The sequence below is a fragment of the Pelobates fuscus genome, chromosome 8, assembly GCF_036172605.1.
Source record: "Pelobates fuscus isolate aPelFus1 chromosome 8, aPelFus1.pri, whole genome shotgun sequence".
Lineage (NCBI taxonomy): Eukaryota > Metazoa > Chordata > Amphibia > Anura > Pelobatidae > Pelobates > Pelobates fuscus.
The window spans coordinates 92,456,634-92,479,820 of record NC_086324.1 but is presented as its reverse complement, the minus strand read 5'-3'; the positions used below and the strand labels follow the sequence as shown (position 1 = coordinate 92,479,820).

The 23,187-nt window shown below is 45.7% G+C and overlaps 1 protein-coding gene across 1 annotated transcript in view; it reads left to right on the top strand.

Annotated features, from left to right (window-relative positions):
- STAT4 (signal transducer and activator of transcription 4) overlaps window positions 1-23,187 on the top strand; it is a 247,053-nt gene that overhangs the window by 16,323 nt on the left and 207,543 nt on the right. The window contains exon 2 of the mRNA XM_063430167.1: window positions 5,587-5,715. Coding sequence (XP_063286237.1) covers window positions 5,588-5,715 — 128 coding nt within the window. The 5' untranslated portion in view covers window position 5,587. The remainder of the gene's footprint in view (window positions 1-5,586; window positions 5,716-23,187) is intronic.

Genomic DNA, 23,187 nt, shown 5'->3' with positions numbered 1-23,187 from the left:
TTGTATTTGGTCCCAGAAACCTGGGTCCGGCTGATTGGGTGCATAAATGTTAATGAGGTGGTATGTGGTAGCATGGATCGTCCCTGAGACGATTATATATCTTCCCGACGTGTCCGCTTTTGTCGACTGTACTATAAAGGGGCAATTTTTGTGTAGGAGGATTTCTACCCCATTCTTTTTTACTAGGGCCCTGGAGGAATACACCCTGGTGTATGTGTGGTCCTTCAACTGGATCCGGGCTGAGCGCAGGAGGTGGGATTCTTGTATGAAAGCTATGTCCGTTTTTTGTCTTTTCAGTTCCCTCATTAGCAAGCGTCTTTTGGTCGGTGTGTTTAACCCGTTTACATCAAGGGAGGTAAATTTTAGCGTTGTCATGTTGTAGAGTCTTTGAGGTTACCTTGAGTCGCTAGTGCAGCAAGACTATGCTCCGCCGCCGAGCGCCCCCCCCGAGCCCTGCTGTTCCCCGGGTATAACCCGTTGGGCCCACCAGACTCGAGCCCGGACGGGGGTCGGGCCGGGAAGGGGGATGGGGGGTGGGATAGGTGGAAGGATGGGGGGGGGGGGGGGGGGGGGAGTAGGGGAAGGTAGCTTGAGGGGGGGGGGGGAGGTAGTTGGAGAAAACTCCGGGAAAATGCCCCGGTCTTATCAACTAGTGCCGGGTGTCTCGGGGGGTGACTACCCGCCCCGCGGTACCAAGTGTTAACGCGGAGGGGGCAATCAATCGCCGAGCACCCCGGTGTCGGTCCTTATGGTACTGTTATTCGTCACCCGTTCCCTGGTCATACCTGTGTACGTAAGTCAGGTCGTCTATGTGTCCCGTCACATGTGACATGTATAAACAACAATATATGCAACAAATATTAACTCAAGAAGTTTTAACGTAATCAGGTTTAGAGCGAGAGTAAGAAAAATAAGAAAAATACAAAATTCAAAATTTAGGGCATTCACCCCTTATCCATCCTGTGGGGCTGCCTAATCTTCCTGTCCCTATTCGCCCCCGCTGAGTGTTTTACATAGAGGTATAATATATGTGGGATTCCCGCTTGTGGCTACCCAAGCTACCCTCTAACCCAAGCGTACTGGTTTAACCTGAAATAATGAGGGGATGATTTTTCCGCACAGTGTAATGTCGACTACTCTCCGGCCCTGCCGGTTCCCATGTCCCCTTAAGGTGGGTGGCCCTATCTACCTAGTCTTGATGGTATACTGTTTCCGATGTGGGTGGGGTGGGGGTGAGGGGGTGTGTGGATGGTGATCCTTTCCCTGGGCCCACTGACCCTACTGCTCGCCTGAACTGCTCCCTCCCTCCCCGTTAGCATGGAAGTAAACATAAATATACATAAATACACAACACAGGGTGAAACTTGCGTGTCTAGTTGGATGTGAGGTGGGTATAATAGTCCGCATTGCACTCCGGCAGGGGCCATATTCATCAGGGAGTGTGTGGTCAGGTGGTGCTCTCAGTCCATCTGTCGATACTGCCGGTATAGGCTCGTGATTCTTTACGATCAATACACCGCCCTTGAGTGCCTCAGTTCGTGGTAGGCATATGCAAAGTCTTTTCGCCCTGTGTCATCGACCTATGGCGGTCAGCTTCTTCCTTAGATGGTTCTTTCTTGGGCGGTAGTCGGAGAGTGCCGATGAAAGGCGCTTTTAAGAAATTGTCTCTTTCCTTTTCTGTCCTTGTTCCCTCACTACTTTCTTCTTCCGAGTTGTCGTTTCTTCATGTTTCCAAACACATATTTACAGCACAAAATAAGAAGAAGGGAGAAAAAACCGGTGGGGGGCATCTCTGTTGCTGCTCTTACGTCCCTTCTTGTTTATATAAAGTCAATATATACCATCAATGGTGGAGCATGTTAAAATCCGGTTCCGGCCTGTGTGATAAATTTGCTTTGCAGGTCGTGGTGGGGTTGCTTGGGTAGTAGTTGGTCTTCAGGAAGTCTCTGGTTATTTACATTGTATGAAGCAACTTTGCTTGTGATGCTGAGTTGGGGAGCCACATGGGGGGGTATCGGTCGTTTTATTATACAATGGAGGCGATGTGGTGGGAGGGGGTCTGTTAGTATCTGTTAGTATGCGTTAAGGTGCAATGCCGTCTAGTGCTTCGCCTTCCCTGGGTAACAGCCCCAGCGCCTGGATACCCCTCTGGGGGAGGTGAAAGTCTGCCGGGATTTCAATTCCTAGGTCCCTCAAGAAGGCTCTGGGGTCCGCCGAGGGCAGGAGCACGGTTGGGCGAGGCCCGTTGAACACAAGCATTTTGAAGGGGTGTCCCCAGGCGAAATTCAGCCCCTTGGCTCTGACTAGGTCAGCTATAGGTTTCCACTCTCTGCGCCTGGCGAGCGTTGCTGGTGCTATATCTTGGTATAAGTGGAGTGTGGTGCCGTCTAGGGTATACGTGTGACGTCTGGTGCTTTTGATGATGGCCTCTTTGGTGGAAAAGAAGTGCCACCTCATAATCACGTCCCTGGGTGGGCCATTGGGGGGTCCTCTGGCCCTAAGTGCCCGGTGCGCCCTGTCTATCACCCACATGTGGTCAGGGATAGCTGGCAGCTGTGTTTTGAACATGTCTATGAGTACCTTCTGGAAGTCTGTGTCTTTAATACTTTCAGACAGGCCCTTTATCCTCAGGTTGTTCCTTCTCGATCTGTTGGAAGCATCTTCAACTTCTGCCTCCAATTCAGCTACCCTGGACAGTAGGGTGTTGGTGGTAGTGGCAGTCTCGTTATGGGCCGTTATTACCTGGTCCATCCGCCATTCCAGGGCTTCAGTACGTTGCCCCACAGTTTGTATTTCGGCCTTTACTTCTCTTGCCGATCTTTCAATCTCCCCGGCTAAAAAGTTTTTCACTTCTGCCAGTGACCGCATTATGTCTGACATTGTGGCCTGCTGTGTCGGGGCATTCAGGTCCCTGGTGCCCGGTGAGCTTGGGGAGTCCGCGCTCGCGTGGCCGCCGCCATCTTTATGCGCTTGCGGCCTAGGCGTTGTGAGGAGGTCGGCTACGGATGGAGTACCGTCTCTCCGTTTGTTTCCCGATTTTTTGTGTTGGGCCATCTCCTAAACCTTCTTCGTTGCTCTGCTTTCAGTTTCAGGTGTTGGTGAGCGGGTAATTCGCGTCTGGCGTGGTTTTTGGACCGGTCGGGGTGCAGAGCTCTCTGCCTAAGCGGCCATCACTTTCGGCGGTCAAATGACCTACCTGTTTTAAGACGACTCGCACTTATGACCAGCTCTCTAGCGTGGGGATTCAAGAGATTCCCCACGTTAGAGAGCTGGTCTATGTTCGGGGAATTTTCCCCGAACATAGATTAGAGAGATTTCCTGCTCTGGTGCGTATGTAGATTAGAGGGATTCCCTGTCCGGCTCTGTATTCAGGGAATTTTCCCTGAACATAGATTAAAGAGATTCCCTACTCTGGTGCGTATGTCTACGTTCGGGTAAATTTCCCAGAACACAGACAAGCGCACCAGAGCAGGGAATCTATCTATACAGAAAAAAGTGCCAGCACTTAGTGAATAATCCCCTTAGGTAAATAATCTAGGGTACCACAAACGGTATAAATTAGACCTTATATGTTTAGAGTTCCAATTCACATTTAATAGAGTGCATTATGAGTCTAGGAGAATGGGGATATGTATCCTTATGTATTCCAAGTGTCCAAAAAGTATGTGTCGTGTTTAACCACCAAGTGTAAAAGGATACAACATGCGCACATAGCATAATAGTGCACACTTTATTTACAGAAATCCCCAGTCCCCCAAATGGAACCCTTACATAAAAAATATGTAGTATTGTCTCTAATAACCACACAAACAGCATTGTAACAATATTGTAAAGATGCTACCACTCCGTCTGTTGGTCGTCTCTGCACACGAACCGGGATAAATCTCCTGAAGGACGCCTTCACTGCACACTACTGTGTTTGCCTAATGGCTCTGGAGGCTGCTCTCCATTTCGCCCGCTTCCTGTGGGCTTTTTCAAGATAGGAGGCGGCGATGGTTAGTGGTATATATATGTTAAATAGCGTTATCCCAATTCTCCAGATTTAAAGTCATAGTGATATATGTTTCATAGCGTTATCCCAATTCTCCGGATTTAAAGTCATAGTGTTATATATGTTCCCCGAACATACATTTGAGGGATTCCCTGCCCTGTTGCACTTGTTTATGTTCGGGGAAATTTCCCCAAACATAGACCTGCATGCATCCTCACTTACCGACCAATTTGTTTTACGACCGGGTTGCAAAAACGGAACCTGGTTGGTAAGTGAAGAGTATCCGTAATACAAACTCCTTTGTTCCAGGGAGAGAATCTGAAGTGGAATGAAATGCTAAGTTTCAAATTGTTTCTTATGAATTTAAGAATTGATGCTTTTCAATTGTATATTTACAGTGGAAACTTCACCAGATTCACTTTATTGTTATGCTTCCATCATAGTACTGTCTTAGGGGATCTTGATCTTCAGAAAGCCCTCTAAGTAGGGTAAAATGCATAGATCAAGGTTGGGTGTTCTTGGTGGTAAGGCAGTTCAGGCGAGTGAAGGCACTGGCATCTTGTGGGACTTAAAGGGTTACTCCAATCACCATGACCACTTCAGTGATTTAAAGTAGTCATGATGGTGGGAGTCTGGATGTGCATCATTTCTCCATGAATATTTGCACTTGTTACACCCCCAGCACACATTATTTTTCACAGCCTAGAATTCTGTGCAAGTTTTACATTGCGCTGGCAACAAACATAATAATCTTCTAATTTGCTGTCATCGCGCCTGCAAGGGGAAGCTCGCTCTTCCCTTCCTCTATGTGTTCTCTGCTGCCTCGCTCCATTACTTTAATTTTGGTGCTTTTTAAGTTAAATAGCCTTCCCCCAGCTCAAAGCGTGCATGCACTCTTGAGCCAGAGAAATTGTCCAATCACAGGCTTCTCTATGAGACCTCAGGCAGAGAGGAGGGAGATCAGCACTGAGAGCTTAACCTGGCGCTTGATAACAGGTATGTTTAAACTCTTTTTTTTTTTTTTTACTTTTTAAGGGAAGGTGTAGCTATTAGCAATGCCCAGAAAGGCAAATCATAAAAATAAAACTGTCAAAAATCATAAAAGTAAACTTTCAAAATGGCTGGAGTAACCCTTTAAGCATCTGCACCTGGTATAAACTTGCAGAATAAGAGATTGTCCAACTGGTAACCCTGCATGCACTAAATTTGTTACTATGCGATTTCTTTCTAAATAGAGTCTTTTTAAAAAAATATCACTGTAAACAGTCCCTGGGGAATCAATAATAGTCCTGACACATAACACGGAAAAATGCAAGGCATACACTTGTGCACTCTGCAGTCTCCAGTAAAAGAGTGACCACATCAAAGACTATTTCCGTGCACATACAGTGAGTCACATGTACAGATATGATTAGATGACAAAGACAATATCAGCAGAAACTTTTACTGGATTCTTTAATATACTCTTTCAAAAACATACAATTTAAGAATGGGTATTTCCCCTTTTATAGACCAAATAAATAATAAAAATGCAAAAGCTAAATGATGCAAACAATAAAATATGTTTTCATACTTTTTTTTCTTTTTTATTGCAGTATGGCTCAGTGGAGTCAAGTCCAACAACTTGAGCAAAGGTTTTTGGAACAGGTGGACCAATTTTATGATGATACGTTTCCCATGGAGGTACGACATCAGCTGGCAGCTTGGATAGAGAGCCAGGACTGGTAAGAGTATTTTATTAATGTTATTTTTAAAAATGTGATCCTTCAAATTCATAACAGCTTCTTAATTTTAGGTCTTGTTATTTTTAGACAAAGAAAAGAGTTACTTGCGCACTATCCCAAATCCATATGCATATTTAAATGACTGGCCATTAGGTGTAAGCTCACATGCCATGTCAAGGCAAACCTCTAAGGTGGGTCCTACACTAACAATTCACCTGGCTTCTTTCAGCTTCAAATAAAAAAATCTATAATGAGACAGAAAGGGGTCTTTTCTTTTTTTTAAATTGACAATTTTTATTTGCAGCACATCGCAAATCATTGGTTGGGATACAGAATGAAGAGATAAGGAGGGGGAGACCAGAGGGCCTAGTGGCCATAAATCATTGCTTAACATCTTTGTTGTTTGAAGTTAACATCTTTTTTACATTTTACACGTCAATCATATGGTACATTTCAACCGAGTAATATGTCACTTTTGAGGTTGTCCCACGTGATGGTGCGCTTATCCCTTGGAGTGTTCTGTCTGTGATGTGCCCAAGTTTTTTATATAAACAATGGAAGTAAATAATACAAAATAAGAAACATAAAAATGGAAACAGAAACTTATGTACAGTGAATGGCAATTGTTGTGAAATGATGCTGTTGTAATGTGTGTCTATCTTACAACGAGCTTCGACTGGTCTGCACGGTGAGGGCTGCCTTTATGCGTGCAACTGGTAAGGCTAATATGTGGCGTGCATCGCCATGCGCTCTTCATTGACAGAGGGGAGGTGCACTTTAAATTTCTGCCACATGTCGTAAGTCTTTATGTTTGAGGGCACCTGGGGTGTAGCAAATCTTTCGTACGCCACATTTGTGGATATCAGACATATTACCTCTTCTAAGGGAGGGAGCAAATCTGACCTCCAGTACCTGGCTATTGTCGTTTGTGCTGCTATAATTATTAAAAACATTAATTTACGGACATGTTTCGGTTGGTTGAGAGGTGTAATGTGTAGTAAGTAGTATTCTGCTACTAGCGGCAATTGTGTCTCCGTGCTTTTGTGGATTATTTCTGCTACCTTAACCCAGAATGACCTGATTCATGGGCACGTCCACCAGACGTGAAACATGTCCCCGGGTGTCTCTTGGCATCTCCAGCAGATGTTACTCGTTGATTGGTACATTTTGGACAGCTTGCTGGGCGTTAGGTACCATCGGTACAGTATTTTCCTCGCTACTTCGAGGTGCGAGGCGCACTGGGATGAGCCTTTATGGGCTGTAAACGCTCTGGCCCATTCCATGTGTGTCAAATCCCTACCTAGATCTTTGTGCCAATCCCTCTGGAACCCCCATAATTGTGTCCGCGGTTCTCCTACAATAGAGTTGTAGCAGAATGAGAGGGTTTTTGTTAGTTGACTCGTGTTGAGACATTTGCTTTCAAATCGTGTCATTAGACTCGTCTCTTGGTTCTCGTGTGTCATGGGGTGGCCTCCCCCAATTGTGCTGTGCAGTTGTATGTAAGAGAATTGGGCTGTTTGTGGTATATTATGTTGGGATTGTAGATCTGCGAAGCTCTTCAGGGCCCCTTTATTGGTCATCTGGTGTAGGTGGGTTACCCCACGTGAGGCCCACGTCTTATAGTCGAACGACGGGTTCAACGCATGCAGGGACCTGGATGGCGAGCAAACTCTATATCTGTTCTTGTCCCAGATTGAGAGCATCAGCCTGGTAGTCGGCAGCATTTTGGGTGTTTGGGGTCGCAACTCTCTGGGGGCCCATAGTATGTGTGTCAGATGTTTCCCTCCCAGTCTGGAGGATTCCAATGCCACCCATTGTGGGGGTTGGGCTAAGGCGTGGCATCCCATTACATTGGCTAGTTGTGTGGCTCTGTGATATTCCCTGACGTCTGGGAAACCCACACCCCCATCTTGTATTGTGCGGGATAGGAGCTTCCAAGGGACTCTTGGCTTTTTGTTTTGCCAGCTGAACCTGAGGAGCAACCTTTGTAGGGCCTTGAGAAATTTAGGGGGTGTATGGATTTGTAAGGAGCAGAATAGATACAGGATCTTTGGCAATATCACCATTTTAATAGCCGCACATCGTCCTATCCATGACATATATTTTCCCTCCCAGGTCTTAAGGGTGTGTTCTATTTCTGTGTACAGTTTTTGATAGTTCATCTTGAAAAAAACATTATGGGATCTCGTCAGTCTAATACCCAGAAACGTGAGATAGTCCTGTCTCCAGTCATACTTAAATGCTGTTCGCAGTCTGTCCATTATGTCTTTCTCTATGCCAATCCCCATTGCTTGGGTTTTTGTGGTGTTGAGTTTATAGTAGGATTGTGCACTGTATTTCTGTAGTTCTTTTTGGAGGTTGGGAAGGGAGATGTTTGGTTGGGATAAAGTCAGTAGGACGTCGTCTGCAAACAAGTTTATTTTATAGTCTCGGTCGTTTATTTTTATGCCATGAATGTTTGGATTGCGTCTAATTGCTTCAGCAAGTGGTTCCAGGGCCATTACGTATAGAAGTGGTGACAGGGGGCACCCCTGTCTGGTCCCATTGGTGATGGCGAACGGGTCCGATTGGAACCCTGATGTGGACACCACTGCATTCGGAGAGCTATATAAGGCCTTAACTGCTGTTAGTTATGTTTGAGGAATCCCAAATTTCGTGAGTACTGCCTCGAGAAATAGCCAGTTTAGTCTGTCAAAGGCTTTCTCAGCGTCAAGTGAGACTATGAGGCCTTGCATTTTGTCTGCGTGAATAGTATGAATGATGTCTACTACCTTCCGGGTATTGTCCGCTCCCTCTCTCCCCTGCACAAATCCCACTTGGTCGTCTGAGATAATCGATGGGAGTATGTTTTTAAGTCGCGTGGCTAGAATCTTGGCATAAAGTTTGGTATCAGCGTTTAGTAATGAAATAGGACGAAAGTTCTGACAGAGTGTCGGTGGTTTGCCTGGCTTTGGTAGGGTGATCACATTGGCCGCTAAGAATTCAGGGGGGAAGGTCCCCGTTTGTAGCACATGGTTAAATGCTAATGCGAGATGCGGGGCTAGGAGGTGTTTGAATTTCACGTAGTATTCATTTGTGTACCCGTCGGGGAGGCTAGAGTCTGTTTTTGGGGTGTAGTTAACTCTGGTAATGGGATCTCTGCTAGGTATGCTTGTATGCTAGTGGCTGAGGGTTTTGGGGTGTTTAGGTCATCTTTGAGGTTATAGAGCTGGCCATAATATTGTGCAAATTCCCTACATATCTCTGTGGGTAGGTGCAGTTTAAGACCTGTGTTTTGTACTATGTGTACTATTCGTGTTTGTATTTGTCTGTCTCTTAGCCGTTGAGCCAGGAGTTTGCTTGCCTTGTTACCTTGTACGTATGTGTGCATTTTTAGTCTGTTGAGCATAAATCCGAATTTGTGTTGTCTGATCTCTTTTAGCTTTTCTTGTAGGGCAGTTATTCGGCCTTTGTGATCTATCTTTGGAAGCGTTTGGTTTTCCCTATGTAGTTGTTCTAGCTGCTGTTTAGTTTGAGCCACTTCTTTATCGGCTTGCTTTTTAAGGTATGATGCTCTGCTTATTAGTGTGCCCCTGAGCACCGCTTTATGGGCTAGCCAAAGCACGTGTGGGTTCCGGACTGATGTGGTGTTTGTGGCGAAGTAGTGCTGAAGGACTTTCTCTAGTGTATTGCAGAACTCTGCGTCTTTTAAAAGCCTCGCATTGAGACGCCAGGGGCTCCTGTGTTTGTATTCGTATGAGCTTGTAAGTGTTGTTATGACTGGGGCATGATCAGACCAATGAATAGGTGCTATCTCACAACTCAGCACTTGGGACAGGGAGGTGTCATGCATTAGACACCCGTCAATTCTTGAGTACGAGTTGTGTACCTTGGAGTGGTGGGTGTATGATCTTTCCTTCGGGTGAAGGGCTCTCCATACATCACGTAGGCCGAACGTGGCCAACATAGTTCTAAGTGATTTGCTTTGTTTTTTAAGGGTGCCATAGTGTGGGGTGGAGGGAGATCTGGTGGAGTCTACTGCTGGGTCGAGGACATGGTTCATGTCTCCGCTGAGTACAAGGGTGCTGCTTTCGAGAGAACCCCATGAAGGAAGTTCCGTTGGTTAGCGTTTGGGGAGTAAATGTTGACCAAGGTGTAATCTGAGTCATTAATAGTGCCCTGCCAGATGATGTATCGTCCCCCTGGGTCTATAATGTGTGTGTTTGGTGATATAGTCAGGTCCTTACTGAGGAGTATGGAGACTCCTCTGGATTTATGCGGCGTCGTGGCGTGAATTTGGTGGGGGTACCATTGGGTGCACAGAGATGGGTGTGTATCGCCCCTAAAGTGCGTTTCCTGTAAATATATTATATCTGCCTGAATTTTGCGTAGTTCCTTTTCTAATACATGGCGCTTGAAGGGTATATTCAATCCCTGTACATTATGGGAATATATTTTAAGACTGAATGTGGGTGGTTGGCGATTGTGCTTGTCCATTGTTGTCGTGGGTAGCCCTTTTGGTTCCCTTGTGGTGTCTTTCCCGTGACGCCTAAGTGGAAGGCCCACGAGGTATCTGGGTCTCTGGAGAGTTCTTGTGTGAGTTCTATTAAGTCTGTGCGTGCGAGGGTGACTGTGAGTGTGATGCACCTGGGAGTTGCTCCTCTCAAGGCTTTTATAGACAGTACCATATTCGATCACAGACATTGCCATAGTCAAGAAAAATAAAAAAATAAAACAGTAAACAGATATATACAACCATAACCAAAACATTTTCCCGGGTATTGCGCCCTACGGGAATGCGCAGATAGATTATCTCCTGCTAGTTACTCCCACTAGCTATGTCCTACGCGGGGGTGCGTGGAACCAGGTCGAGACCTCTGGATACCCAGCCGACCGTGGGCTCCCGAGCCTCCGGCTATGTTAATTGACCCCTGTGAGTTGTATGCTAAGTCCGTTTAAGGAAATCACTGCAAGCCTTAGGGTAGTGGTATAGAGTTACATCTACAGCGCCCTGTATTGATGGGCCTATGGTCTGAGGATCGTGTTGGGGCCCCTATGGGTCGCGCTGTATGGCGCATCTCTGAGTGTTGGGTGGGGGGAGGGGGATGCCCTTAAAGTCAACGGTTAGTTTTGTCGCGGCATGCGGTGCGGCGGGCCTAGAATGGCTCCCATAGTGTAAGCTAACCCCCCATATGGTGTACATAAAAGACCGCTTAGCCCCTCGTCCCCTTAGCCAACACTTACTGCTGCATAGTAACCTTTTTTACCTTCTAACAATATACAATATAAGTCTATGTGTGGCACCAGATGTAATTACATTACCCATTGTCAGATCTAATTTTCAAATAATTTAATTTTCACAAGTCCCCAGGGTCTTTCGTAGTTAGGATATGCAAGTTGTTTCATCTTTAGGGTAGGCTTTGTGTTCCGTACAGAAAAATGCTTGTCAGCTTTTCATCTCTGTTCTTTGCCTGTCGCCGTTCTGGAGGACTTGGAATGTCTGGTTAGCTTCCACTCCGGTTGTACCTCCATTGGTCGTTTGGTGCCTTCGGTCTCGACGGTCATGTTGATGCCCCAGCTTCTCATCAGGCGGGTGGCAGTGTCTACATCCGACGCTGCATGTGTTTTACCATCTCTGACTATAAGCAGCTTGATCGGGAAGCCCCAGCGGTACTGGATGTTTCTGTTTCTGAGCTCTGATGTTACGTCTTTGAAGGCCCTCCTGCGCTTCAGGGTTTCGGCAGAGAGGTCAGCAAACACTTGAGTGGCTCTGTATTTTTCTGGTATGTCTTGTGACAGGCGTTTGGATCGGAGAATCGCCTCTTTGACATGGTAACAGTGTAGCTTCGTTAGGACATCTCTAGCGGTCGATGCCGGCAGGTGTTGCGGTATCGCCACTCTGTGGGTTCTGTCCAGGAGCAACATGTTGGGCTGGATGTCAGGGGCTAGTGCTTGGAATAGGCCCGTTAGATAGGCCACCAGTTCTGCGGCTGGGACGTCTTCAGGGATTCCTCTTATTCTCAAATTTTGACGCCGGGATCTATCTTCTAAATCAATATTCTTTAGCTCCTGTTTTTCTAGCCGATCTTCCATTTCCTCCAATTTTGTTGCCATGCTGTTGTGTGTTTCAGCATAGTCAGCCATTTTGTTTTCCATGTGGGCTGTGCGGTTACCGAGGTCTAGGATGTCTCTCCTCAGATCTGCAATAGCTGCTTGTACTGTATTCTGGATTCTGATTCCCACGGCGTCCAGCATTTTCTGAAATTGGTCCCCTTGAACTTGGATGGTGTCCTGTGGGGAGTGTGGCCTCGACATATCTCTGTCGTCTCCACTGCCGTCGCCATCTTGCTGTGTTGGGACCGCGGACTTCTGGCTTGCCGGTTTCGCGGCGAAGAAGGAATGTTTTTCCTTCGTCTCCGTCGTTTTCCGGGTTCCTCTTTGTGTCATGTTGCAGGTGCCGTTAATCTGCCGTGATTTCAGGCTGTTTAGACGCTGTTCACACTGCTGTATTAGCCGTTAGCTGGGGAGCTCTGTCTCTACACGTCCATACAGCTCAAGCGCAGGCTCCGCCCCCCAGAAAGGGGTCATTTCTAAACCCCTACATACTTATTAACCCTTAATAGGGATCACATGGGGTGGGCGGCAGCATTGGCTCTGTGATACAAAAGCAAATGTACAAAAATGTATTTGTTATTTTTAGGGTTGGCAATATGTTAATGCAAGTAATTCCTTCTTTTTTAATATCTTCTAAATGTAAAACTACCTATGAGTTTATTACACTTCTTTTTTTTATTTCATGACATTTGATGAAAGTGTTTTTGGCTACTATATACTTGCTGCAGTTGGGTCAATGTCATACCCCCAAATGCTTTCAAATATTTCTGCTACAGCAAGTGAATTATCAGTAGTCAAACTATTCTGGAAATCCTTTATACTGATCTCTGGTATTTTCCTTCTTTGACTGATAACTGTTGTCAACATCTAAAATTCTGGCACTAGCTTTTCCTAATCTCAGGTAATTTCCCTGTTTGACTGATACCTTTTATCAACATTTGCTAGTTCCTGACTTTCTGCTATACTAGTTATCATCATAGATATAGATATATCCTCAGAATCCCAACAGTAGGCAAACAAATTAAATTCAAAGCGTTGAATGGCTAATTGTAAGTGAAGAACTAACTGGTCTTCATGCGTAATCTCATTTATGTTTTTTATTGATTTACATAGTTACATAGTTTCATAGCTGAAAAGAGACTTGCGTCCATCAAGTTCAGCCTTCCTCTAATGTTTTTTGCTGTTGATCCAAAAGAAGGCAAAAAACCTAGTCTGAAGCGCTTCCAATTTTGCAACAAACTAGGAAAAAAATCCCTCTTGACCCCAAAATAGCAGTCAGATGTCTACTTGGATCAAGCAGCTATTACCCCACTAATTAGAAACTATATCCCTGTATGTTATGTTTTTGCAAGTATTTATCCAATTGCAGTTTAAACATCTGTATAGACAAAACCACCTCTTCAGGCAGAGAACTCCATATCCTTATTACTCTTACTGTATGAAAACCTTTTCTTTGCCTTGGATTATATCTCCTTTCTTCTAGCCTAAATGTGTGACCTTGTGTCCTATGTATAACCCTATTTATGAATAGATTTCCAGATAAAGGTTTGTACTGGCCCCAAATATATTTGTATAATGTTATCATATCCCCTCTCAGGCGCCGTTTTTTCAAATTAAACAGATTTATTTTTTTTAACCTTTCTTCATAACTTAACTGCCCATTCCTTTTATCAATTTTGTAGCTCGTCTCTGCACTTTTTCTAGTGCCATGATATCTTTCTTTAGAACAGGTGCCCAAAATTGCACAGCATATTCAAGGTTTGGTCTTACCAGCGATTTATAAAGAGGCAAAAATATATATATATATTTATTTTTTAATATGCAGGTAGGTACAACAGTGCCTGTATCACCACAACAGCGTCAGCAGGCTCGTTTTTCATGGTCATAACATAACAGTATTGTGGCATGTTGGGTTTGCATATAGTTTTTAAATAAAAGAGGTAACTATTTGAGAAATAAGTATTGAGTATTAAGTATCATGCTTAGTTAGTACATTACTAAACAAAGCTTAACAGTTGAACTTAGAATATGCTGGAACAGTAAGTGACCCTGAGTGTTAGCTAATCATATCAGTCTAGATGTAGAAACGTAGGTGCACTTTCGTATTGGGTAGTCAAGCTGAACATACTATGTCTGAGTAGGCTGGCGTTGTGTGTGAATGGTGCAGAACCTGCTATGTACTTGCTAACGATAGTAGGATGTTTTTGCCTAGTTGTGTGTCAACCGCTGTAGGTAAATTGTGTATGTCTAAACCGTAGTCACGGCAGCTGATTACTGTGAATATTAGCTGGACAAGCATATAGGCTAGCAGTTCTAGTGTACTATCTTACAGGCTCGCTTATGGTTCTTACTTATTGTGGCTAAAAAGAGGACATAGCTGGCATGTTATGCAATCTAGACATAGACATCCAGGATAACGATTTAGTAGGCCACTGGTGTCCGAGTCTCATGTTAGCAGAGAAAATACTAAGGATAAGGTGAGGAAATGCAATAGGTCATAGGCTGGGTACACAAAATATGTTAAGACTCGTAGTTGGCAAAAATCATGTGTCCGGATACAGTCAGGCATATCATAAGAACATGTTCTAACCTATTGGGGAGAAATTAAACACTAGCTAGGTTGCAAAATTTTATTTTCAACCTGAGAATTTATGCTCCTATTTATACATGACAAAACCTTACCGGCCTAGCAACTGCAGATTGACATTGAATATTGCTGCCTAATTTGTTGTCTATAACAACTCCCAAATCCTTCTCGTGTGTGGTTATCCCTAGTTCACTACCATTTAGGGTGTAAACTGCTTGTGCATTCTTAACGCCAACGTGCATAACTTTGCATTTCTCTACGTTCAATTTAATCTGCCATTTTAGTGCCCAGTCCCCCAATCTATCCAAATCTCGCTGCCGCAAAGCAATATCCTGCTCACATTTTATTACTTTACAAAGTTTTGTGTCATCTGCAAACAATGATACATGACTTTCAATGCCTATTTCAAGATCATTTATTACATAGTTACATAACTGAAAAGACTTGCGTCCATCAAGTTCAGCCTTCCTCACATTTGTTAAATAGAAGCGGCCCCAAAACTGAACCCTGAGGGACACCACTTACCACTTTTATCCAGCCTGAAAGTTTACCATTAATGACAACTCATAGTACTCTATCCTTAAGCCAATGTTCTACCCCAGAACAAGAATATTCATCTAGACCAATTTCTTTTAGTTTGAAGACTAACCTATTATGACAACCATATCAAATGCCTTGGCAAAATCCAAGTAGATCACATCCACTGCAACACCCTATATGATCCCTATATGATCTATACTTCTACTTACTTCTTCGTAGGATGCAATTAGGTTAGTTTGACATGACCTATGTTTCATAAAACCATGCTGATTATTGCTAATAACTAAGTTCTTCCCAATGAATTCCTGAATATTATCCCTTAATAGCCCTTCAAATATTTCCCATTCACAGAAGTTAAGCTCACAGGGCTATAATTTCCAGGCAAGGATTTTGAACCCTTTTTAAATAAAGGGATCTTCACTTTTACAAAATTGAAAAACAGTTAAATGAATTTCAGTTTCATTCTGCATCCAATTCATTAACCCAGGGAAATCTGCAAAACCAATATATGCATAACTCTCAGTAATGGGAGATATAGAAGTGTTACTAGTAGGTGGGTGGGCAAGAAGGTATGCTGGCAATAGGCAGATCCATCAATGAAAAGAACAGTCCACCCATAAAGCAGATGAGATGTCTGATAAGGGAGACAGGTGAACACCTTAAGTCAACTCAAGTCAGACCATGCACAGTGCTTCTGAAGTGCTCTGCCCATAGTCTTAATGCCCGGAGATTACTCAGCACAGTGCAAGCACATCTAATTATGCTCTTGTGGTGTACTATTTGGGAACATTTCCCTGGTATCCCCAGATGCAGGACACCAGGGAACAAGTCAGAGATGTCAAAATTAGGGATGTGCATGGGCATGGGTTCGGTTTGGCACTTCTGAAATTTGGGAATTCGGCACTTCGGTTTGACACTTCCAAACTTCGGGCCTTTGGCAATTCGGGACTTCAGCAATTCCCTAACCCTACCCCTACCCCTAGCCCTGCCTCTAACTCTACCCCTAACCACCACAACCACTTACACATCTTGGGTTAGAGGTAAGATAAGGGGTAGGGTTAGTCATAGGGTTAGATTACTGTCATCATTCCATTAATTTTCCCTCACAATTTTCACTTTTCAGAAATTCGAAGCACTTCGGCACTTCTGAAATTCAGCACTTCAGCACTTCTGTTCAGAAATTCGGCACTTCCAAAATTGGCCACTTTGGCAATTCGGTTCGGCACTTCCAAAATTCGGCACTTTGGCAATTCGGACATTCGAAAGCATCCGTATGTCCGCAATGCCAAAATTCAGCTGAATTTACATTCGGAACGAAACTAATTGCACGTCTAGTCAAAATAGAATTCTGGATGGTCCCACCAAACCTGGGACATTTGGAAGGTATGGTTCTTTGTCAAACACACACAAGACATATAAATATAATAATAGTAATTTGCGATTTTTAAAGCACTTTTTGTTAAAGCACTTTACAAACATAAAGACAATAGTTAGGAGTTTCTGATGGTGAGATGAGCGGACTGAATGCCTGATAGAAGAGGTGGGTCTTTAGCTTTTTTTTTTTTTTTTAAAGTCGTTAAGGACGGTGTCTCTCTGAGCACGGTAAATTGCTGTGATAGAGGCTCGGATGGAGAAAATCTTGTCTGTGAAGAAGATTGCAAATTCTTCACACTTATCCTGAGAAAAGTTTGTGGGGATATGCATGCATGCTGGTGTGCAGAGCCTTTCTACTGTGCAAAACAGTTGCCTTGGTCTATTGTGGGAGAGTGCAATTTTGTGTGACAAAAATTAAGATTTTTTTTAGAGTTATCTTTAATTGATATTTATTGAGATGTTTGGTTATAGTGGCTTTATCCTGTAGAGTGTCCTGCGCCTCCGTCTCTCGAGTTTACGGCCTGTTCTTTTCATTCCTCTGATGGTGCTATCAAACCAAGGTGCATTGTTGTGGGTTTTTAATAGTGCGTATGCGTGTTGGTGCAATGCTTTCTAGGGCGTCTTTCATGGCTTTGTTGTAGAGTCGGACTAAGGAGCTGGGGTCTTCACAGGTGCCATCAGTTCACTTTGATCCATTTGTGATTTTACATCTAATGGCGTCACCCCTTTTTTTTTTTTTTTTAATTCTTTATTTATTATAAGGTTACAATATCACATGCATCAGTAACATTTTCAACATAAACCATTAGGAGCACTTCAAGGCAGGCATAAAAAACATATAGGTTGCAAATGAGTACAATAGTAATAAAACACAACCTGTTGCGCTAGGTGTGCTAGATTGCGCTACCGCCCCGACGTGCCACCCAGGTTCAGGGTGCTCCACCTTAATTTTTTATTAAGTGTAAAACGAGAAAAAAGGGAAGAAAGAGACTCGGTTGGTCCTAACACCTGATATGAGATAGCCAGGATGACATGATGACGGCATCTGTTGGGCCTTGTGGTATTCAAGTATACTTCCCCACTCCCACCTTAAGTGGAAGGCAGCCTCAGTAAGGGTGCGGTTTAACCATATTAATCTCCGGCAGCAGTAGCTCTGTGGAGGTAGTGTGAGGATTGTGCCGTCAGATAGTAGGGGGTATAGGGACCATGTGGAGTCAATAGCGGAAAAATAGCGATAGAAAGAAAGAAAGAGAGAGAGATGGTAAGGGGGATCGGGAAAGGGTTCAGGGGAGGGGGGGGAGGGGAAGGGGGGTGCCGGGACCCGTTAGCTCCTTTGAACATTTAAGTATCAGTACACGTGGGCAGTGGGTGAACCATATTTTGACGGTTGAAAGGTGTGTAACATCGATGGGGTATCGTATAGCTTGCTAGTCTCCCGGCTGGGACCCTATAGTCCCGTACAGGAGAAAAAATTCGGGAGTATCAACCGGTGCAGACATGTCGAGAGGGGTGGGGTGGATGGGGGGCAAGCCCACCCCCTCCCCCCTCAACCGCCCACCCCGCTATCTATCCACGGAGCCCAAACCTTCTCAAACTTCGCATGCGTGCCTCTGACCTTGGCCGTCAGTTTGTCCATTAGGAATGTATCTTTAATCTTGTGTAGGACAATATTTAGTGGGGGAGTAGTACTTTGTAGCCACATTTGTGCTAGGGCCCGCCTAGCGGCCAAATTTACTTTGTGAATTAGTAGCTGTTCTGTTCTGGACCAGCCTTCCATAGGCCTGGCCAGAAGGAAGACCCAAGGGTCCAGAGTGATCTCTCTATCAAATATAGTCTTCAGTAACTCTGCTATCTGTTTCCAGAATTGCTGAATTATCGGGCATTCCCACCACATATGCATGTATGTTCCCTTATTGCCACAACCTTTCCAGCATAAGTCCGTGGGCGTTTTATGCATCCTATGGAGTTTAACCGGAGTGGTGTACCACCTAAACATGGTCTTGTAAGCTTGTTCCTGCATGGAGACACACACCGACGAAGTCGCAGCGGCTTCCCAGATATCCTGCCAGTCCACTCCCTCAAGCTCTTCGCCAAGATCGGCCTCCCACTGTGCTATATAGGTGAGTGCCCCCCACTCCGAGGTGGAGGTACTTAAGTGAGCGTATATGGCAGTGATAAGGCCTTTCGGGAATTGCTCCTTTAGGAACATGTTCTCAAAGAACGTAGGCGGTGTTAATGATATAGCCCGGACCGCCGGTGTTTGAGCAAAGTCCCTAAGTTGTAGATACCGGAAGAAGTCAGAGGGGCGCAAAGTCGCCCTAGTCTTTAGTTCCTCAAACTGAATTATCGAGCCTCCTTCGTATAGTTGACATAGACGTTGGATTCCCGTGCTCTCTATGCCCCTAAAATCCCTAGCTGTCAGCCCCGGGCTGAAGGCTGTATTCCGTAGGTAAGGAGCTAACGGAGAGGACTGCGTGGAGAACCCGTATTTAAGCGATGTAGCATCCCAGAGTTTCATAGAGTTCGCAATAGCCGGGCAGTTGATGCGTGAGATTGGCCTGTTGGCCTTGGGAACCCACATAAAGAATTGGGGGATGTCAGGTCCCATGAGGGATGATTCCAGGTCCACCCACCTCCTTTCGTCGGGAGGAGAGTGCCATAACGCTATTTGCGTAAGTTGGGCTGCCAGGTAATAATAGTATAGGTTCGGTAAGCCTAGACCGCCTCTAGATTTTGCCCTGTACAGAATATTTCGAGATATTCTGTGTTTCTTGTTTTGCCAAATAAACTTCCCTATGGCTTGCTGGAGCGTACCCAGGTCGGACTTAGTCAGTTTGAGCGGCAGAGCCTGAAATAGGAAAAGGATCCGAGGGAGCACGTTCATCTTCACTGTGTGGATCCTACCTATCCAAGAGATCGGTTTATCCTGCCATCTGTCCATATCCGCTATTAAGGTGCGGATTAAGGGTGTATAATTCTGTTGGTGTAGGTGGGTCGGGTCCGCTGTCAGTCGAACCCCTAGGTATTTGATATTGTCTCTAGCTATACGAATCTTATATGTCTCCCTTATGTGAGCTATGTCAGAGTCGCGCATACGGATTGGGAGAGCGCTCTATTTGGTGAGGTTCACCTTATAGCCGGCTAGCCTGCTATAGGAGTCCAACACTGCCATCAAAGCTGCCATCGAGGCCCCTGGTTCAGTCAAGGTCAGCAAGACGTCGTCGGCAAAGCCGGAGACCACGTATCGCTGGCTTCCGATCTGAATTCCTTCGAATTTCCTGAGTGTCACGTATTGTTTGCAGTAGGGGCTCCAGCGACAGAGCAAACAGTAAAGGGGACAACGGGCAGCCCTGCCTCGTTCCGTTGCTTAAACTAAATGGTATAATTTTTGATCCTGCTATCCGGACCCGTGCCTGCACGTCGGTATACATTGCCCTAATTGCAGTCAGGTAAGTGGCCGGAAGGCCAAAGTGCTGAAGGACCTCAAATAAGTAAGGCCATTTGACTCTGTCAAAGGCCTTCTCCGCGTCTAGCGACAAGAGCAGCGTCGGGATCCCTTTATCTACCGGTCTCCAAATGAGGTCGATGTTACGTCTAGTATTTTCGAATAATTGCCTACTAGGAATAAATCCCACCTGGTCTGGATGGATTAGATTTGTGAGGAAAGGGTTCAATCGGGTAGCCAGGATCTTAGCCAGGATTTTTGAGTCGTGATTAATTAATGAGATCGGGCGAAAGTTTTCCGGAACCGAGTCATCCTTGCCAGGCTTAGGTAGTAATACCATATCGGCCAGAGACATATCCCTGTCTGGAGTGCCACCCTCCATAAGGTCATTAAATAAGGTTTCTAAGTGGGGTGTGATTTCGTCGCGAAAGATTTTATAGTAGCTACCTTCAAAGCCATCCGGGCCCGGAGCTTTGTTACCTTTCAGAGCGGTTATTGCCGCGTCAATCTCTTCGGCCGTGATCCGTGAGCCAAGGATAGCGGATTCTTCCCTTCCCAATCGTGGAAGAGTCAGTTGAGACAAGAAATGCTTAGTATCCTCGGTGTCGCGTCGCCTCGTCGCCGTTCGAATGGTTGTATAGGTTGGAAAAGTAATTCGTAAAAACCTGAGCTATGTCGGTGGGATCTGTACAGTTCCCACCCGAACTGTTTTTAATACTTGTTATATGTGAATGGCCTTGTCTTGGGCGAAGAGTTCTGGCTAGCAATGTGTCCATCTTGGTAGATTTTTCATAATAGGTCCTCTTGGACCATATTAGAGCTCTAGCCGTGTCATCCAGGAGTGCCTCGCGGACCGATGCCCGCAGGTCCTGTGCGCTCGCTAGTGTAATAGGCGACGGGGTAGCTTTGTGTTTTTCCTCGGCCTTTCCCAAGGCTTCTAGGAGAGACGATATTAGTTGCGTTTTGCGTTTTTTTCTTCAGTGTGGCTTCGCGAATCAAAATACCGCGGATAACCGCCTTGTGGGCGGCCCACACCGTGGCCGGGCGGAGGCCCGACTCTGTTTCCCTAGCAAAATATTCTGACAGTTCCTTCCGAACTACGTCCACCACCGTCAGATCTTGTAGCAAAGAAGTATTTAACTTCCAGGACCATGGGGACGTCACGCATAAGTTGTCTAAGGTCAGCGTGACCTCAGCGTGGTCGGACCAGGTGATAGAGCCGATCGTAGCGCCCGTAACCTTTGATGCCGAGTGAGAGTTCACTAAAAACACATCGATCCTAGAATAGGTGTCGTGGGGTGCTGAATAAAAAGTGTAATGATGTGCCCTCCAGATGTCCAAGAGGCCCGTTCGGAGGATAAAGGAATGGAGAATTTTATCTTGTCTCCCTCTCCCATGTGACTGCGGGAGGCCGCAGCCCCGGCTCCGGTCTGCGGCCGGGCAAGGGGCGGCGTTAAGGTCGCCTCCCACAATCACCATTCCGTGCGGTAGATCTTGCACCATCTGGGCCATAGCATCCCAGAATTCAGCAGAGGGGTCATTAGGGGCGTAGATATTCAGAAAGTGAGTCGCATGGGAGTATAAAGTTCCTGACACCAGTACAAAGCGGCCTGTTGGGTCCGCCACTACTTTCCCAATTTTAAATGGGCATCTGTGGTGTACAAGTACCGCAACACCATTCCGTTTGTTCAAAGCCCTGGCCTCGTGTACTGTTCTGAACACATGGTCTTTTAGAGCGAATTTCGCTGACGCTGGAATATGTGTCTCCTGCAGGAACGCAATGTCCGGGTTTGACCGTTTAAGATCTCTGAACATAAGGCGACGTTTGTTCGGAGCATTAAGGCCCTTGACATTCAAAGATATTAATTTCAATGGCATCGTGATGGGTAAAGGGTCACGCGTATTCTACGTACCGGGCCCACCAGGGGTCCTTGCGTATATTGCGATGAGGTTATCAAAAATATAGAGTAGTAGTCCGGGCCTCGCCCACTGTGTCCTTGCGTTATGTAGCATCTACGGGTACCTGCGTCCCCCTTGAGAACATACGGGAGGAAGAGAGGGGAGGAGGGGGGGGAGAGGTAAGAAAGCGTAGGAGCAGAGAAAGGAGAAGGCAGAAGAAAGAAGAACAGTTGAAAGAACTTTTGCCTGGGCTTACCCATAGCCAGGACAACATGGGGTATATACTGAAGCGACCCCAGAGCACATAAATGCCCCAGAGTAGCCCAAGCATAGACCAACTGTAGTAGGCACCATAAGGTGCCCAGTTTAACATATTGTGGACAAACACTTGTTTAAACAATCCGGGGGGAGCGGAGCTCCCCCTCCCCAGAGTGAATCCCAGCATCAGAGGTTTTCACTCAGGGGGGGGGGGGGAGAGAGAGAAAGAGTGGTGGGGAATGAGCATATCTCCGCTGAACTAACCCCTCCCCCCAGTTAGTAATCGGAGGTCCCAGCTGGGGGCGCCCCACGGGGCGAATACGAAACATCGGAACATAATCCCCTTTAAACAGACAGAGGAGCGGATACGCTCAGGTGTAACTAAAAATAACCGAGTTTTATAAAACATATGGGATATAGGTACATTCAAGCGTTCCAGGCCCGGGAAAAAGCTCCAGACTTAGTGACATTATTTCCCATTAGTGACCTCCAGCGTACAGTCAGTGGACCGGTTTAAGAGGGCGTGTAATAAATGCTTTACCCACCCTACCCACCCAGTTGGGGGGGGGAGGGGGGGGATGGAGAGAAACAAAAATAAGGCAACACATAGCATAAAAGCAGTGAAACACATAAATTGCATCCCATGAGTTCCGTTGAGCATAGATGCAACCAAGATAATAAGTGAACCGTTACAGCACATCCCCCATCCTGAAAGCTAGCATTCCCAATAGCATTACCCGTAACGGGGAATAGTCACAACTTAATACAGGGCAGGGGGCATCAAGGGCCCCCAGCAAGTTACCGGGTGCGTCTCCCGCCGCCCGCCGCCCCCCAGCCCGGGTTGGAATAATGTAACATGTAGGCACCGGAAAAAAGTAAACAAAGGGAACAGTTTGCCGCTATAAGTCTCGCTGAGTCCGCAAGGGGAGTGAAAAATGGGGGGGGGGGAGAGAGAGAGAGTGGTGGGGAATGAGCATATCTCCGCTGAACTGACCCCTCCCCCCAGTTAGTAATCGGAGGTCCCAGCTGGGGGCGCCCCGCGGGGCGAATACGAAACATCAGAACATAATCCCCTTTAAACAGACAAAGGAGCGGATACGCTCAGGTGTAACTAAAAATAACAGAGTTTTATAAAACGTATGGGATATAGGTACATTCAAGCGTTCCAGGCCCGGGAAAAAGCTCCAGACCCAGTGACATTATTTCCCATTAGTGACCCCCAGCGTACAGTCAGTGGACCGGTTTAAGAGGGCGTGTAATAAATGCTTTACCCACC